Genomic DNA, 17807 nt, shown 5'->3' on the forward strand with positions numbered 1-17807 from the left:
CAATTAGAAAGATTTGATAGTTACGAGCACAGACTATAGTAAGATGATGAGCTTCCCAGAGTAAGAGTGTACGAGGCTAATTCTTAAAATACAAATACCACAGAATTCACACTGCTGTATAAGTGGCTGATGTCTTTCCAAAGAAGTTTTTCTGTGTGTTATTTGTTTGACTTTAAAGAGAAGGAGCACAAGGTGTTGGGCATCTAGGGGATAGGAGGAGAATAAGAAAAGGAGGTGGGATAGGTGGCATTTGAGAAGGGAGGAGTGGGCTTTGATAGTTCCAGTCACTTGGCTATGCCTACTGTATGATGGTCATGTTTTCTGAGTTACAGGAGTTTGGGTGTTAAATCTGAAAAACAAATGAAAATTATGCAAGTTGAAGTCTCTGAGATGACTGCCTGCTTGGTAATTGTGGTTCCTGGTGGGGCAAACCACGTACGCTTTGCACATCCACAGGGTTTTAACCTGAAGTTAGCAGCATGCTTCACAGAAGTTTCTATTTTAATTTTCAAAGGAAATAGAGGAAGAAGTAAAACTTATAGTCACTGGTTTAGAAACAGCCAAGAATAAAATATGAGATGTGTGATTCATCTCCCATTTTCTCCTTTAAGCAATACACCATCTTTTTGTGAGTCACCTGGAATAGGGTGGCTTTAAGAGTTGGTGTTTTTTTTTTTTTCCCCTCAGTGTGACTCATTTTAATTAACATGTATTCCTTGAGGGATATAGGTAGATGAAATTTCTACTCTAAGAAGATGGCATGTTTGTATTAATATTTTAGTCTAGTCCTTTGATGCAGTTTGAAGTCTTATTTTATAGTCATTTTTAGTAATGTGTAATTCTTCCTTGTAAGGAACTGCAGTTTGATACTTCTCTTTTTGCAGATGAAGAAATTGAGATGCAGAGAGGAAGAGACCTGCCCAAGGTCAAAGAGCAAGTCAGTGGAAGGCCTGAGATTAGACTTGTGGTCTTCTAGGTTTTTCATCTGTTGTTCACCACTAAGGAGCCAGCTTCCCTTTTGCTGGAGACAGTTCAGCCTAATGGAATTTGCTCTACCTGATGTCCACAGTGTGTTAGGTGATATTCGTCACTGCCCTCTCTACTCTAAAGCAGCCCTTTAATACCCCTCTAAAATGGATCCACTTTTTCCTGCTCATGATTTAGAATATCTCCACCTGGAGGAAGTGATGGTTACTTAAAGGGTGTGCAGGAAAGGATGACAGGGTCAGGGAGGGCTACGCAACCAGAGCCTCTTCAGCAGCCTCGCCGCCAAGACAGGAATGTTTTCTTGAGCCGAAGAACCCACAGCAGATAGCCTTCTTCCTATCTGATCTCTGGGGATGTGGGGTACATGCATACGGTCAGTAATGTTTCTTGGCTGTGCATGTCTATACACACACATACCAATCCTAAACCAGAATCCCTGGGGTAGGTATGAGACCTCAGCATGCATATTGCGAAAAAAAAAAACTCCACAGGTAATTCTGATGGACAAACAGCCAGGATCTAGATTCACCTGAAACCTTTCTCTTGACCGAATGGGGTAAATGATGCTGCTTTTGAGGAGAGATCAGTATGATTTGAATGTTTTTAAAAATTAAATATGAATGTAAATCATTAGTTTATGTGCCTAAATGGAGGTATGAGTACTATAATTTTGTTAATGTGAGCACCGAAAGATCGGGCTGAAGCGTCAGTCCTAACGGACTGCCTTTTGGTAAGTGCTGATTTAGTCCAAGCGTAGGTAAGAGCTGTTTGCTCATCATAAACCATACTCTTCAGGGATCTTGGGACTTCCTTCAAAAATTAAGGCAGACAGCTGTGGAGCCAGCTGATTGTACTTTCTAGATTGGGTGACCCCTGTCTGGCTCGCTCCTTTTCAAAAAGTGGAAGGTTAATGTTTTTTTTAAAAAAAAGACTTGAGCTGATGTTTTTATTACCTACAGTTCTAGGAGAAAATGTTCATTGTGATGGATTTTTTCAAAGTTGAGTATCTTTATTTCATTTTTGGTTTAAAGTTTAGGTTTCTTCTGCCAGCATATTACCTTGAAAGACTTTGTGTACATCTGCATGTTTGAGAGCCGTTTCTTTGGGGAGGATTTTCTTGGTGTAATAACTACTCTACTCTGTTAGCCACTTTCAGGAATGCTTTGTTACTTTAACATCCTGGCCTTCAAAAGCTGTCATCTTCACCCAAAACCGGGCTGCATACTTTTCCTTTTCTACTCTTCCGTTTTACAAGTGTAACACTGCACATCTGTAAAATGGATTCAAAGTATATTAATGCGGGAGAGAGTAGGCACAGGAAGGAAGAACCAATAATTGAGGGTTCTTTTATTTGTGTGGAACGAACACCTAGGCACAGTCACTTATTGGTAGCTTGGAAAAGTTAAACATAGTGAAGAAGGGTATAAAATCTCTTCCTGGACCATATGAAACACCTAGTTATGAAATGTTTTCTGTAATGTTTCTTGAGTACCGAAGCACTTCTGAATGTTAGTTAAAGTGAATAAAACCAAAACCAATATTTTCTAAAAAGGTTTTGCCATTCGATAGGAACACTCAACTGCTAGTCTTTCCGAGCGGCTCCTGTGTGAGGACGTGGCAGGAGAAGCCCCCAGTTCACTCTGTGCGGGTGGATCTGTGAATGACCGTGGGTTACTTCCTGTGGCTGAGCCACTTGAAAACAAGCACACTGCTTCTGTGAAACGTCAGGCAGTTCAGCCACAGAAATGCCTGAAACACGTAGAGACCATCCTGCTGGCCTTGAACTTGTGAGAAAGGAAAACTTTGAAGAGGGGGGGTGGCCATCTCTGAAGGTATATGATTTTGATGCAGAGAGGTGGGGAGCTTATGCCATCATGAAAGTTAAGGACAATATTCATTTTATCCGTTAACAGAGTCAGCATAGTGGATAGGCCCAGATTTGAAACCCAGCCCTTTGGGCAAGTTACTTACCCCTCTCTGCTTCAGTTTCCCCATATGCGAAACAGATAGCAACGGTACCTTCCTCATTGCTTATAGTGAAATTAAGAGTGTGTATGTAAAGTGTCGACGAATGCCTGGCTTGTAGTAAGTGCTGTGTGAGTATAAAGTGTTGCTGCTGCCATTACTGTTTCTATTATTAGTGTTGCTGTAACTCAGTTAACTCTGTTCTGGGATCGTGTTCAACTGGGGAAACTTCTACACCCCTTGTTTTTTTCTTACTTGCTTATTTACCTTTTGGCATTTTTTTTACCACTGCCTTAATAATCTGCCCACCCAAGGATAAAGAAAGGAAAAGAAAAATTTTTCAGACTTGTCATGTTTTATTAAATATGTCAAATACATGCAGAAGTAGAAAGGATACATTTATAAGAAAATGCTATTTTTAAAGGCTAAAAATAGTAAAGTCACTTGAAGTGTGGAAACTACAAGCCTGTTGTCTTGACATAATTTAAGTATTCTCTGTACACAAACTGTACACAGTTGTACTTCTAGAGAACATACCATTTTATGGACTTTCTCCACTTAGCTTTAGAGCATAAGCATTTTTCTCTGTCCCTTAGTCTTTACAAATAGTTCTCAATGGTTTTGTACCATGAATAATTGGTTTGTGTCCTTTTAAAAACAATTATAATAGCAGTGAAAATCTTACTGCAGATGGTTGGGGGTCATCTTAGAAGATGATTTTGGGGTCTTTTTGCTGTTTTGATTAAGAATCTCTGCATTTGTTTTCTGGTACATGAGAATCTTACTGTATAATGTGGTTCTTTGGGAAGTCAGCTTTATGAAGGTGAACCAGCCCCAGTCCATGTCTTGGGGTTAAAGGTAAACTTGCTGTGTGTCAGTATCTCTGCATGAGGATAGGACCGTGCCAGCTGTCATGGGACTCTCCATTACATCACATTCTAGACCTGAGCTCTCCAGTACAGGATCTACTAACCACATCTATAGTTATTTAAACATAATTAATGAGAATTAAATAAAGTGAAAGATTCAGTTCCTCATAGTCACACCAGTTATTTTTCACATGTTCAGTAGCTCCGTGTTGGACAGTGAAGGTGCAGAACATTTTCGTTATAGCAGAAAGTTCTGTTGAATAGTGCTGCTCTCGCTTACTCTCTGACTGCTCAGTTCCTTAACCTTACGGTGACAAGGAAGAGCCACCTATTTCTAGAGTTTTCTATAGCAGACGTTAGCAAACTTTGGCTGCCCGTGTTTGTATATAAAGTTATATCGAAACAGAGCGGCACCATTTGTTTACCTGCTATCTGTGGCTGCTTTTCTGCTACAGCAGCAGAGCTGAGGGTTGAGTAGCCATGGCAGTGACCGAATGTGGCCCATGAGCCTGAAGTATTCACTCTCCCTTTATGAAAAGTTTGCCCCAACCCCTTTTATCAGACCAACGTTTCTCAGCCTCAGCACTGTGGACGTTATGGTCCATGTAATTATTGTTATGAAGGGCTGTCCTGTTTGTTCACTGCAGGATATATAGCAGCATCCCTGACCTCTACCCCCTAGATGCCAGTAGTACCACCTGCCTCCCTAACCCACCCCGTCATGACAACCAAAAATTTTTTCAGATATTGCCAGATGTTCTCTGGGGAGCAAAATCACCCCTGGCTGTGCAATCACTAATCTAAAATGATGTCACTAATACTGCTTATTCTAAAATTACATATATAAGGAGCAAAGTAAAAGTCGTTTTTATACATATATCAGCGTTCCTCCAGAAACACAAATGTTTCTTGTAACTTACGGAGTAATTAGACTTAGGGCAGAAAAGTGGAAGCGCTGAGGTTCCACAGTCACTGCCTGCTGAGGAGCAAATAGGATGGAAGCTGTGGCGTCTCTGATGGGGACATGTGGTTTATTTTACTGGTTTGCAGGGCCTGCTTGATGAAACTGGGTGGCTGGCTGCAAGGTTTTAACTGTATGTAGATGTCATCTGGCAAGAAGGGAATCAATAAATATTTATGACAGCGATTATTAATAAATGTAGTGACTTGGTACTTATCTGTCTTATTTATGACTTTGAGTGGTCCATATAAGTTTCTACCCTCATTACCCAGAATAATTGAAAAACTAGTAATATTTACCTCCATTAGAAGTTACGAGAATTGAATCAAATGTCAAGGCCTATAAAATTGTATTCGGTGCTTTTAAGAACTGGCACTTGAAAACTTCAGAGTTGGGATTTTCAAAGCTGTAGAAAAGGGCAATGTTAAGAGAATGCTCATTTTGTAAGAATGTGGAGGGCTGCAGGGTGTGGGGGCACAAGTTTTAATTATTAAACAATGTAGTATTTCTCAATTTAGAAAATAAAGTGAATTAGAATTGAGACAGTTGTCTTTCACAGTGAGTACCAGGTATACCTTTATCTGGTACTTCAAATTAAAATTAAATTTTAAAATGTTTTTAAATTGGTATTGAAAGGAATATGTAATGTAAGTCACATGTAATGGAGTAGTACACTTTTATGGAAAAACTTCCGTGTGGTTAAATGTCTAGGAAGGTAAGCAGTTTTGACTACTGATCAAGTGAATTTTAGGTGAACTGGCTTGTTCTGTGCATGATGTATTTCTCTTTGTTTTTTCAGATCTTACCAATATATTTGAGTCCTTCCTGCCCCAGTTGTTGGCCTATCCCAACCCAATAGATCCTCTCAATGGTGACGCTGCAGCCATGTACCTCCACCGACCAGAAGAATACAAGCAGAAAATTAAAGGTAAGGAGGCAGATAGTTTAACCTGGAGACAGAAGAACTAGCCTATGTGGTTCTGAGGGTCGGAGACAACCTTCGCAAGGCTGGAGGTACCAGCAAGGAGGAAGGGAAGGCATGAGAAGGAGCCAAAGGAAAGACGAGGAAGTGGGAGGCTCACTTTTGGGTAGTATTTAGATGTAACCCTTCTAGAAATCCCTGTGGACGCCTGCCCAAAAGAACCTTTGCCTTCATTTGCCTCCCTTTGTCTTGTAAAATTAGAAAATTAGGCTTGAGAATAAAGTATTAATTGAAACATATAATCTCACATTTGTTTATCATCGTGGCCCTTAAGGAAAGCAATTAACTTTGGAAGTTGGGAAATAATTGCCAAATTCATCATTAGACTTTTTAAAAAAAATTATATCATTTTGCCTATTGAATTTTTAAAAACCCAGCTGGCTTCTTTTCCCAGCCGATTTGCTTTTACTTTGGGAAGTTTACGTCTGGGCACATTCCTCCCCTACTGCAAATACCTGGCCCCAGGGCCGTTGTTAAACAGTTTACATGCTAATGGGGCATGGATTTCATAAAAAGGAATATGTAGTTGCAAAAGAACATTGAAAGCTTCACACAGCTTTACCCAGTGTTCATCATGTTGTCCTCGTTATCTCTGTATGCTTGAGAACTTTCATAGTGAAAAGTCTAAATTCATAAAGTCCCACCAAAAAGGAAAAGAATTCGAAGTCCATGGAAACAGGCCTGTTCTTCCTAACAAGTGGAAGGCGTTGATAGCTACCCAGTTTCTAGCATGACTTGCCCATCTGCACAGCAGTTCAGAACATCAACTTCTGCGAAGTATGTGGCCCCTCGGATACATTCGCAAGAGATGGCAATAGACATTCGCAAGAGATGGCAATAATTTATGAGAGCTCGAAAATATATAGGTCTTCACTCTTACCTGTGCAGGCGTGAGACAGAGCATTTGGGCTGCTGGTTGAGCATGGTTTTCCTTTTCTTTGTTTCTCATTCTTCCGTCTCTCTAGAGTATTATTCGGTACTTTCGTTGAGATAAAGTAGAAATGAAGCTACTCTAATTAATTTTCTGAGGTCTCAGGTGCTTTGCAAATTAATATCTAATTTATGCAGCAGAATATCTACATAGCCAAGCAAATGTGTATTTCAAGAAAAAGGCAGTCAGTTTCAACCAGATAAAATTCTGTTATGAGACTGTATTAAAAATTTGACAAAGGAATCACTTAACAGTGTCTGCAGCCCACAGATATCTCGGTGCAGAGCATATTCCTATAGTTCTTATATTCATTATGCCTCAGCAATTTAACACTGTTCCTGTTTTAGAACATATCTGCTACAGTACCAATTACAAAAGGAACCCAACCTACATTTTTATCTCGGAACGGCTAGCTCTAGCTTTCTGAAATGTTAATGTTGGCAATCATTTTGTCTTAGCAGTCTGAGAAAATCATGGCTGTCAGACCTAAACACACCCCATCTTCTAGCTGTACATTTGTGTGTGTGTGTGTGTGTGTGTGTGTCCCCTCATCTTTGTTCCCTCTTCAGAGAAATAAGAGATGTCCTGTCTTGTTTCTCAAACCCAATCCCCCGACCATGTGACCTTATTCTCTCATTTATCCCCTTCCTTCTGATTCCTCCTCTATCCTCAAACTATCAGAGGGATCCCCATTTTAGAAGACTTTATCTGCTCCCATGGACTCCTTTAGGAGTCTTGCTATTTTTTTTCTTTACTTTTCAGACTTCTTGCTTCCTTGCCTTAAACTCCTAAGATCCAGTTTGTTTCCAACTCCTCTATTCGATCTGTGATCTCATTTCTTCCTAACCTTTTGGACCCTTCTCAAGACCCGTCTTCCTGGACCTCTCTGCAGCTTTGGTATTTTACCTCTTACCTTTCTGAAAACTTTCCTCATTCCATTCCTAAATGTGATACTGTCTTTACCCATTCGGTCCTTCAGCCCCCTGCCTGCCTCCCCGACCCCTTGGGAAGCCTCTTCACCTTTTACAGCTTTAGGTAATCCTCTCCAGGTAGATGATTTCCAAAAACGTGTGTCTGGGGGTGACCTCTCTACCAAGCTGCCCACTGGGCATTTCCATGTCTAATGTCACAGGTCAATGTATGGCCTTTTTTTTTTTACCATGAACATTGGCATTCATATTGAGTCGATGCTGTTTTATCTTGTAAATATTGAACTGCCTGTAGGACGAGACATCATAGAGCTGTCTGAAGATATGTCATTTCCCTGCTCAAAAACCTTCTCTGAGTGGCGTCTTAGCCTGCCATTCCAGGCCCTCTGCTACTGCATGGTGTGACATCTTTGCCTTTACTCCTCTAAATGCATCAATGTGTGACGATCAACTTAGATGAGTTTCAGATACCCAGCTATGTTCACTTCCTTAGGGAAAATTTCAACCCTACTGAAAAACAGAGTAACTTGACCATGTACCCATCATCTAACTAGAGCGAAACCTGTACATTTTGCCTTACTTGGCGTCAGGATTTTTTTTTTAAAGAAAGAAAACAAACATAGTTTTCTCTTAATGTTGTGTTTTAACATCCCAGCCACTCCTTTCTCCCTCTTTGCTTTTGGCGGTGCTATCTGTGCCTTTCCCCTGGAATGGCATCTACTATGTGGCAGCTGACAGAACTCCTTCAAGGGTCAGCGCAGATGTGACTCCTGGGCTCTCAAGGGGCTGGAGTCCCTTCCTGCACATTTCCCTCTGATGGCACTTAGCAGCTCACTGCCGTTTCTCTTCATGTTTCTTCTGCTCATTAGTGACCATGCTTTTCATTTCTCCTGAAAGGCCTTATCCTAGTGAACCTTAATACATATTTATTTCCTTGAGTATACTTAAGGCTGATGATATCAAATTAGTGTCAAAGAACAATGTCAAAGTGCAACAACTTCTTTCTACGAAGGAAGAAACAAAGTACCCAGCCCATTAGAGAGTAAAAATAAAATTTCTAAGGCTTTCATAAACGCTTCCCTCTAAAAGGTAAACTAAAGTCAGTTCTTACCGAGTCAGGGGCTTTTTTAAAATCCCATCTCAGCATAAAATTTTACTGTGAATTCGTTAAAACTCTAAGAATTCTGCAAACTTTTCTCGTGAAGTGCCATGTTTGACTACATATGGTCTCTGTCACCTACTTTTTTTCTTTTTTTTTCTTTTAAAAAAACACCTTTAAAAATGTAAAAAATATTCTTAGCTAGGGTCCCTGCATGCGTTTATTCAAACTTGGCAGGCCTGTTTGGCCATTTACCTTCCCTTCCTCTTCATTTAGTCCCTATAATTCCGAGGGAGGAAAAACAAAGCTTAGGGAAATAAGGGTGTTTTTCTTCTACTGGCATTATGAATAAGATTCTGAATGTCTTGTCTCTTTATTATGTGTAGGCTATTTACTTGAGAACAGTGTGCACTTAGAGATTTTAGGAGCAAATTTAGTTTTTTTCAGCAGTTCTTAAAATTTTTTTCAGCCAGCAGATTCAGCCTAGGCTGTAGCGGCATAAATCTTGAGGTAAATAATACATGGTTAAGTCAGTCAGGCTAGCTGTGTCTCCAGATAGCATCTCATTCCTGAGCAGATTGAGAGACTTTATACCAGCTGCTTCAAAAACCTGATAGGCAGGATCTGTTTAGACTAAAATCTATTCCTAAAATAATAGATTTGGGCCGATTATATTTATATAACTACAGATCTAAAAGTGATGCGGGATTCCCTTATAGATTACTGTGGACTTATAACTAGTCGAGTGCTATCTGGGAGGTGAGTAATTTTATGAACTTAGAACGTAAAAAGCGTGTTTTGGAGGAGGGCAGCCATATTGGTAAACCAACAAGGAAAGAGAAGGTGCCCTAGCTGGAGGACTGGAGGCCGTTTAACACCAGTCATCATCCTGGGTGTCAGCTGGCCTTCCTATGCTTTGCAGCTGAGGCGGGGTGGTCGGCTGCCTTGTACTCCTCCACCTGGTAGGTGTTCATCTGTCTGGGAGGTGATGGCCCAAGGGAGTTCTAGGGTGCTGATGCAGTGTATTTATTCCCCTGCAGATTGCGTGTTCTGCTTTGCCTCTCTTAATAAGGGGGCAAAATGCATAAACTCCAGTCTTCCTATGGGACTTTCCCCTTAGCTTTCACGGCCACAGCTGTCATCTTTGTTACCCCCTGGCACGTAAGGAAAGTTTGAGCCTCCCTGGGGCCTGTCAGCTTTGGGGTTGCTGAAGCACATGCCCTCCTGCTCACTGCCTCTGCATTTTCTTTATCCCCACCCCACCCCCCTGTGCAGAGTACATCCAGAAATACGCAACGGAGGAGGCACTGAAAGAGCAGGAAGAGGGCACCGGTGACAGCTCGTCGGAGAGTTCTATGTCTGACTTTTCGGAAGATGAGGCCCAGGATATGGAGTTGTAGTAGAAAAAGCACCTGCTTTTCAGAAAGACTATTATTTCCTAACCATGAGAAGCAGACTATAATATTCATATTTAAACAAAGCAATTTTTTTTATTACTAAACAAGGTTTTTATGAATAATAGCATTGATATATATATATTATATATCACCCTTTAGATCTTGATTTCTTGGTCATTTCTCAACCTGAGGTGCATAGCATATTCCCACATTCCATTTTGGTAGCAATATGCGGTCCGAATGCATGCATTCATAAGTCCATTTGGCCAAGTCAGCCTGTGTGCTACTGAACTGTCAAAAGAAATAGCCGCTCTGATAGATAGACACGAGTAAAAATAACAGGAAAAAGTTGCTTCTTTTATCGATGGTTCCAAAGAAACAAACCAAACCAACCAGCTCTTGGATGTGAAGATAGAATAGTGCTTTTTTTGAAATGGAAAGGAAAAATTGGGGAGGAAAAAGCCTGCTGTGGGAGCATTTAGAGCCAGCCACGTCAGAACCAGAGCTGCTCCTTCCTGTGAATCCTAGGTGGCCCCATTTCTGTGGAGTAACAGTATAAAACAGGGAGCTAATTGGAGTATTGAAACTTGAAACCATTTTTTGACTCGGATTTTAAGTACATTTTTATATGTAGGTTCCTGCCCTTCTCGCTACCCGGCCCTGCAGCCACGAGCGTTTGCTTGGAGAACCTCTGGGGAGCGCTTTCTGCACCTGATTCTTTCTCGTGGGGGTAGAGCTTGTGATCCAGACCCTTTTTGAGAGGACAGGACAGGAAGAGAGAAGTGCCCGGGAAGATGTTTCCGCTCATCCAGCACTCGCAGAGGCGCAGCCTCGTCCTGCCGTTGGCCACGTTGAGACTGCCACCCTGGACTAAGCTTTACCTTTGAGGGTTGCCGTGGGTTACTTTTGTTTTGGGGGTTATTTTGGTGTGTGTGTGCGTGTGAATTGTGCTTAGACAGGTTGCACGTTTAATCTTCACCTACCAAGAGATGGCCTCCTCATTGGACAGCCGCTCGGTGGACTGTTAGACTCGGGAAGAAGACCCGTCTGGTGGCTGTGACTTCTGGGTACTCTCATTCACGTTCTGGTTTTGTTTTCCTTCTGCTGCTGCTCTTGGCAGCAGCCTGGGCATCATCTGCTTGTGGGAGTGGGAAATGGGTATTTTAGACCCAACACACATTCTAAATTTCAATGAGTAATAATTGGAACAAATAAAGATTCTTGTACCCAAAGTGACTCTACGTGGGAAAACAAACAGCTTTTTTCAGAGGATGAGTGAATAGGAGGAAAGGATTCAGAAATATGATGTCGTAGTAAAACAGGTTTTGAAGGAAGAAAATCTCTCCTGTGTGTGGTAGGAGGAAATCAGTTTAAAATGCCTGCTAATCAAATGTTTATTCGGCTAACCATATGTCCAGGTTGCTGGCAGAGTTTCCTTCCAGTCCGAGTGTTGCCCGCTGCATCTGGAGAGCTCCAGGCAGCACCTCTGTGTTCTTTCTGTGCCGCAACCAATAGGGCAGGAGCAGAATCAGCCAATCCTAAAACCTTCTAAAGACCATTTGTGAATGTCCCACTGGGATAATTTTAATTTTTCTTTCTGATGTGTGTTTTTAGTTTAGAAGTGCTATATTCCACAAGATTTGAGTCAGTGAGGTTGGAAGATATCCTATCTTTTTTTTTTATTCAAAAAGCACAATCAATCTTTTCTTTGAAAATCTATATAAAGTACAACTTGCTTTTGGCATGATTATTTTCCTAAATAAAAAAGATAAAGAATTTACTTATTTTATGTTAATTACGGGCATGAAGCAAAGGGTTTTCTTTAAAAAAAAAAAAAAAAGTGCAGTTATGTAGGGCTGTGGTTAGTTAACCGTACTGAGTTATCTATCTAGCATTTGTGGCTTGTTGGAAGGGTAGTATTAACTATTTAACATGTCATGGTGTACTTTAACTCTTATCTAGCACGTTGTCTTCTCGTTGCTTCGGGGGGGAGGGGCTCTCTGGCACTGTCTGACGTGCTTACCTGCGGACTTGGCAGTTTGCTGTGCTATAGCCGTTACTGTAGGTGCGACTTAGGGTAGGCTTAAAGTGCTGGGTGGTGATTTGAGTTCAAACAATAAAAAATTGTATTTTTTCAATATTGTATAAACAATAGTGTTCTAAATACCTTTCAAAAAATAATGTCTAGATAATAATTGCTTTAAATCTTGTCCAAAAAACTAGTATAACCAAGTTGAGGGAAGGTATGTGAGCAGTGCCACAGCTCTGTTCCCTGACCGCATCCGTGTTTCTCTGACAAAGACATCAGCTTGCCCGCTACCGAGAGCGCCAATAGCAGAAATGTGCGAATTCCCAAATAAAGATTTGGGTGGGGAGGGGGGGCAGGGGTTAAGGAGCAGATCCGTGTGTGGTTGCTGTGTGTTTCCATCCAGGTCTGTGTGGTGAAGGTGTACTTAGGCTTCTCTTTTAGCACTGGAAGCTTCTGGAATTGCTACCCAAATGACGCTGTACTTTCATTCTGTGCAAGCCTATCTCATCTGGGCACTAACCTTGGTTCCGTGCATGTTTTTGGCTTTGTGTGGGTCTTCTCCTCTCCACTGTGAAATCGACTTTTGATCAGTTGAACAGAATCCCTTCCTGTGCTAACTTTTTGTCCCTTCCCTGTACCTGGGAGAGGTAGGTGTAGGAGACCATACTTACAGGTGCAGAGGGAGCTGGAAGAAGGCCTGGCTGTGAATCCGGGGCCTCTGGGCCCCTAACTGATGGCAGAGTAAGGCTGAGGCAGGGGTGTCAACAATGCCAAAAGCTTTTCCAGATTGTCCCATCAAAGACGCTCAGAAAGCATCTGGAGCCCCTCGGAAAGGCTGAACGTTACTGCTTTTAAAAGGTGGTGGTGGTAAGTTGGAATTGCTTCTGGCAGTTTTCTTTCCTTCCTTTTAGTACCCATAGTTTTTGAAATTCTACCTGGTAGTTGACCAGCGCAGGCCATTCTTCGCCCCTGTTCAAACGACTGAGCTCGCGCTCTCGCCAAACGCCGACAAGCAAGGTGGCTGCGGCACCCCCAGCACCGGGCCTGGTGGGCTGCAGTAGGCGGTACCAGCCTCGACGCTGGCATTTTTGCTCTTTTTAGTCTTCAATCTCAGTGCAGTTTCAACCAGCATTTTATACTAGTGAGAATTATCAGAAGTTGCCATGTACCTAACATTATTCTTCCACTTCAAAAGCTGTTCTAATTGCCAAGTGGCTGATCTAAGCTCCTGGAGAGTGTCTCCCCTCGAAGGAATTTTTTTCTCTCAAAAGGCTCCCAGAAGCCCGAGTTGGCCATGGCTGGACACTCGCCTCCTATTGGGATGGCTGCGAATCATGAAAGACATCCCCCCACCAGCCTCCATGGGTCAGGTTCTAGACACCGAGTTTCTGGGAACTAGGGTTTGATTTTAAATGGCGTGCAACCCTTCTCTGTTCTAGGGACTCAATTAGAAGAGTGAAAGTCATTAACAGAAGTTAGCAAGAATTTTATTTCATCACTTTCTGACTGGGTTCACAGCCTTGTTGACAGAAATCAAATCATTTCTGATTGGGCGCAAAGACCTGCGTATCTGGACTTCTGAATCCATGTTCATATTTTCTGTGGCCACTGAACACCTTGGCGGTCCCATTAGGGATGGGCTGGAGTGGAGGCCCCTTGGGGAAGAAGGAGTTAACAGCCCTCAGGTGTGCGGGTTCTTCACTCACCTGAAGAAGGGCCAGGACTCTTAATTCAGCAAATACTTGTCTTGGCTGTGGGCTTGGGAAGAAATGGCCATTATTTACTGATTGTATTTGGTACATATTGTGTGATACTTGAAGAGATAAAAGGGACTTACCAGCCCTTCATTGAAATCTAAGCTTTTTATCACTTATTTTTTCCTCGCCCTATCTCCCTTCCACCTTTTTCCTTGCATTGTGATGATCTAGTGGGCACTTCTGTCAACAGGACAAATGCCTCCTCTGACTATAACCTCTTAATAGTTGTGTATAATGAAAACTGTAAACTTTTTTAAATAAAATGTGTATATACCTTGGCAAATGGCTGGACCTTGATGAATAAGCCGATAGCCTCCGTGATTACTTAGCCTGTTTTTTTTAAAACGTCCTCCCTGTTCACCTGGCTTCTCTGAGTAGCAGACTTTTTTTTCTTTTCCACCAAGAAGCTCTTAAAAGGCAGACAACTGGGTAAGTTTGGGGAGTGTCACGTGTAGGCAGTAATAACCAAGAGGCCTTGCCTACAGCGTCCTGTCCCTGTACCCCGAGTGGCAGGCGACTGCTGGCTGTAAACAGGACCGGCTGTGAAGCTTCACCAGGGCCTTAAAAAGCCATCTTTTCTGTGAAGTCTTGTAGCCTGAAGGACCCCACTTACTTCCAAGTGGATCAGCAGATTGGGCTCCCATGTTACTGTTAGCTAAACCTTCTAGACCCTGTTAACTGATGCTGAGCAAATGGTACCTACCCTCTTGGCCTGGAGTTCACAGACAGTGCAGCTTCCTGCCGGAGGCCAGTCTGCCTCAACAGGTGTGCCAAGTGCCATCCTCAACCAGAGTGGGGAGAGCAGTGGGCATTGCATCTGAAGCTGCAATTTCAATTCCTTCCTAAAACACATGCCCTCAGTGGCCACCAGATGGCGATGTTGCTTAGTTTATTGGAGAAGCTACTTGTGCTAGATTTTGTCAAAAGACCCTTAAGACAAGTTTTCCTTTCGTCATATGTTATTCCCCCAGCTCTCCACTGTTTTATTCTCTTCATTCATATCCCACAGACCTTTTTCTTCCCCTTGCTACATCGTGATGCGGTCTCCAGTGGGCCCAGCTCTCTATCAGGGAGAAGGAGGGTAAGGCCACCTAGGAACTGTGCTCTGGTGTGAATAACACCTCAGTCTCCTGTGCCAAGTAAACCCTCAGGCTGCCCTGGCTGCCTCCAGCGTTCAGAAGCAAAACGTTCTACAGGCTCTTTGCATGTGGGCCTCACTGACCCCTCAGCCAGGGGCGTAGTGGACCAAAGGACTGACCAGTGCTGGGAGTTCTAATACCATCTCTCTCATTAGCTGTGCAGTCTCCAGCTCTGCAGCCTCAGGTTCATCTGTAAAATAAAGTTCTCTAATTTGGTAGGTTCTCACTGACACTGTGACTCAGAACTCCATCCAGGCTCTGAAACAACATATCACAAGACACACTGTCCTCAGAAGAGATGATTGTTATCAACCCAAGAAATAACCAGGTTTCAGGATTGCAGGTTAGAGTGTTTGGACCCAAAGAGTTTTGGGAGTTTCAAGCATCTATTTTCCAGCCGAAAGGAGAATTAAGAGGTATATGGGTCACGTGAACAGTCATTGTTGATCTCTCACAAGGCAGCTGCTGTACAAACTGCTCGAGGAGTCCCAGTGCGTTCTGTGGGGCTTGGGGCCCCTCGCCCATCAGGAATCTCGCCCAACGTCATTCTTAACCTCTCAGCCTCAGTGCAGTTGCTTCCTGAGCCGGTGGCTCTCCACTGCCTGCCTGAGGCATTGCCCCTTTACTGAGAAGGGGGACCTGGGTTTTCCGAGGCATATTCTGGGAAAAAAAGTTGTGGGCTCAGCACCCAAGAATGTTTACTCCCCTTAAACTCTTTTGCCATCTCTGAAGGCTGCTCTCTATCCTGGGAATGAGCTTCTGTGACACCGAGCACTGGTGTTTCCTGCACCTCACCCAGAACTAGGGCAAAGAGGATTTGTCTGGCCCTAGGCCCTGGAGCCACCTGACAGACTGAGCAACCTTGCTTAATAAGCCCACAGGCTTCTCAGGCACTCAGATCCCCGGATGAGCCCAGGAGAATCATACCTTGGGCCAAACCTGCTCTCCAGTGCCCTGTATCGTAGAGTCTGTGCACCCAGCCCTTCCTGGAACTGAAGAATTATCTTGACGGGGGTCAGTGCTAGAAGGTAAAGTACACAGGAGCACTTTTCCCCTTGCTCTGTGCGTGAGGTGTGTGTGTGTGTGCATGTGTGTGTCTATAATCATGTTTATTTTTGAAAAGGGCTGGCACTTCTGTGGACCTAGGTTCCTCAGAGGGTTTTTTTTTTAATTAATTTTTTTTTATAGTGACATTGGTTAACGAAATCCAGTAAGTTTCAGCTCCTCAGAGGTCTTTGGAACTCAACCTTTGCTCCTAGAACCTGATGTCAACTGGTCAGCATGGCAAGAACAGACTTGAGCTCCCTAAAGGAAAAAGCGTTCGGCTGCCAGTTCATTACCAGATAACCCTGAGAAGGGCTGCTGGACAGCCATAGGGTTTGGCCTTCAGGCCTGTCGCACCTTCCCTTCCTGTGGCCCCTGCCAGCTAAGTCATCCAGCACAGAGCCAGCGGCTCCCTTGGAGAAGCTTCAGCTCAGATCTGTTCTCTCCAGCTCTATAAACAATGAATCAGGTGCCTGCTACAGTCCACTGATGTGCTTTTAAAAGATGCACTTCTGCAGATTTCAAAAAAATTATGTGCTGGTAGCAAATCAGCATTCCAGAAACATGAAGGTCTTCTGTAATGCCCTCCTCCAGAGAGAACCATCATTCCTGGCCAAAGAGGGCTTCCCCCTGTGACCGTCACATTGGCCTGGGAGCCCCTGGGAAAGTAGACCAGGCTCCAGCCCTGTTTCACATTAACTGCTTGTGAGGCTTCAAGAGGCTCGGGCACACAGTGAATGGCACAGTCAATGCAGGAACTCAGGTCTTCAGGCCAGACATGGGTGTTCTTTGCACGAGCTCATGCTGTGCCAATCCCGGTGCCCATCCAACACCCACTGGGGCTGTGGCACTGGTATCTGTGTGAGCCTGCCATCTGGGGCTCCTGTGAGATGCCTCTGGGTTGACCCTGTGAGCCTGGCTGACTCCTGCCCTCGTGGGCTTGGTCCCCACATACATCCCCATTTCCACTGCTATCAGTGTCCCCAACCTCTGTGACCCACAGTGGAGTCAGAAAATAAAAACTCAGATTTAGCCCAACCCACTCCCTAGAGCAGAAATATAGAAATAGAATTCTATTTACCTAATTAAAAACTTTTTTTAAAGACAAGGTAAAATTAATGTTTTTTTAAATTCGGTTTATCCAAAATTTCAGTGTAATTATTTAAAAACGAGTATTTTACTTATTTTTACAACTCTGAAATCCAGTGTGTACTTTACACAGCACACCTCAATTTGGACGCTACATTTTCAACGTTTAAAGTCACGTGCAGTCCTACCAAAAAGTTGTTACAGAAAAATTTACACTGTTTTTAAATCTAAAGTTAAATAAGATGAAAAATTCGGTTTCTCAGTGGCCACACTTCAAATGGTCACTAGCCAGATGTGGCTGCGGCCGCCTACTGGGCGGTGCAGTGGAGCAGGAATTTTGAGAAGCAAATAAATCACAAGAGCGACTTTCATCGCGGATCTGGAGAACGCAGAACCTCACACTCCGCAGAGAACGTTCTGAGGTCCCGGGGCAGGCAACGCCCCCAGTTCCTCCCCTGCGTGCGGACCCCGCAGGCTGTGTGCGAACCGCGGCGGCGGTCGGGAGGTGACGGAGAGGCCCCCGTCGCAGGCCCCTGGAAACGACTTCCAGGACGCGAGGGCGCCCCGGGGGCTCCCAGCTGTCCGCTGCGGAGACAAAAGTGACCTGCCCGCCAGTCGGGGACGCTCCC

The 17807-nt window shown here is 43.4% G+C and overlaps 1 protein-coding gene across 3 annotated transcripts in view; it reads left to right on the top strand.

The window, feature by feature from the left end:
- The window catches only part of UBE2H (ubiquitin conjugating enzyme E2 H), a 91704-nt gene extending 77520 nt beyond the window's left edge, over positions 1–14184 (top strand). For all 3 annotated transcript variants that reach the window (XM_006910524.3, XM_006910525.3, XM_025045894.1), the window contains 2 exons: positions 5582–5710; positions 9999–14184. In XM_006910524.3, coding sequence (XP_006910586.1) covers positions 5582–5710; positions 9999–10123 — 254 coding nt within the window. In that variant the 3' untranslated portion in view covers positions 10124–14184. The remainder of the gene's footprint in view (positions 1–5581; positions 5711–9998) is intronic.
- Positions 14185–17807: the final 3623 nt, after the last annotated feature.

The sequence above is a fragment of the Pteropus alecto genome, unplaced genomic scaffold, assembly GCF_000325575.1.
Source record: "Pteropus alecto unplaced genomic scaffold, ASM32557v1 scaffold22, whole genome shotgun sequence".
Classification (NCBI taxonomy): domain Eukaryota; kingdom Metazoa; phylum Chordata; class Mammalia; order Chiroptera; family Pteropodidae; genus Pteropus; species Pteropus alecto.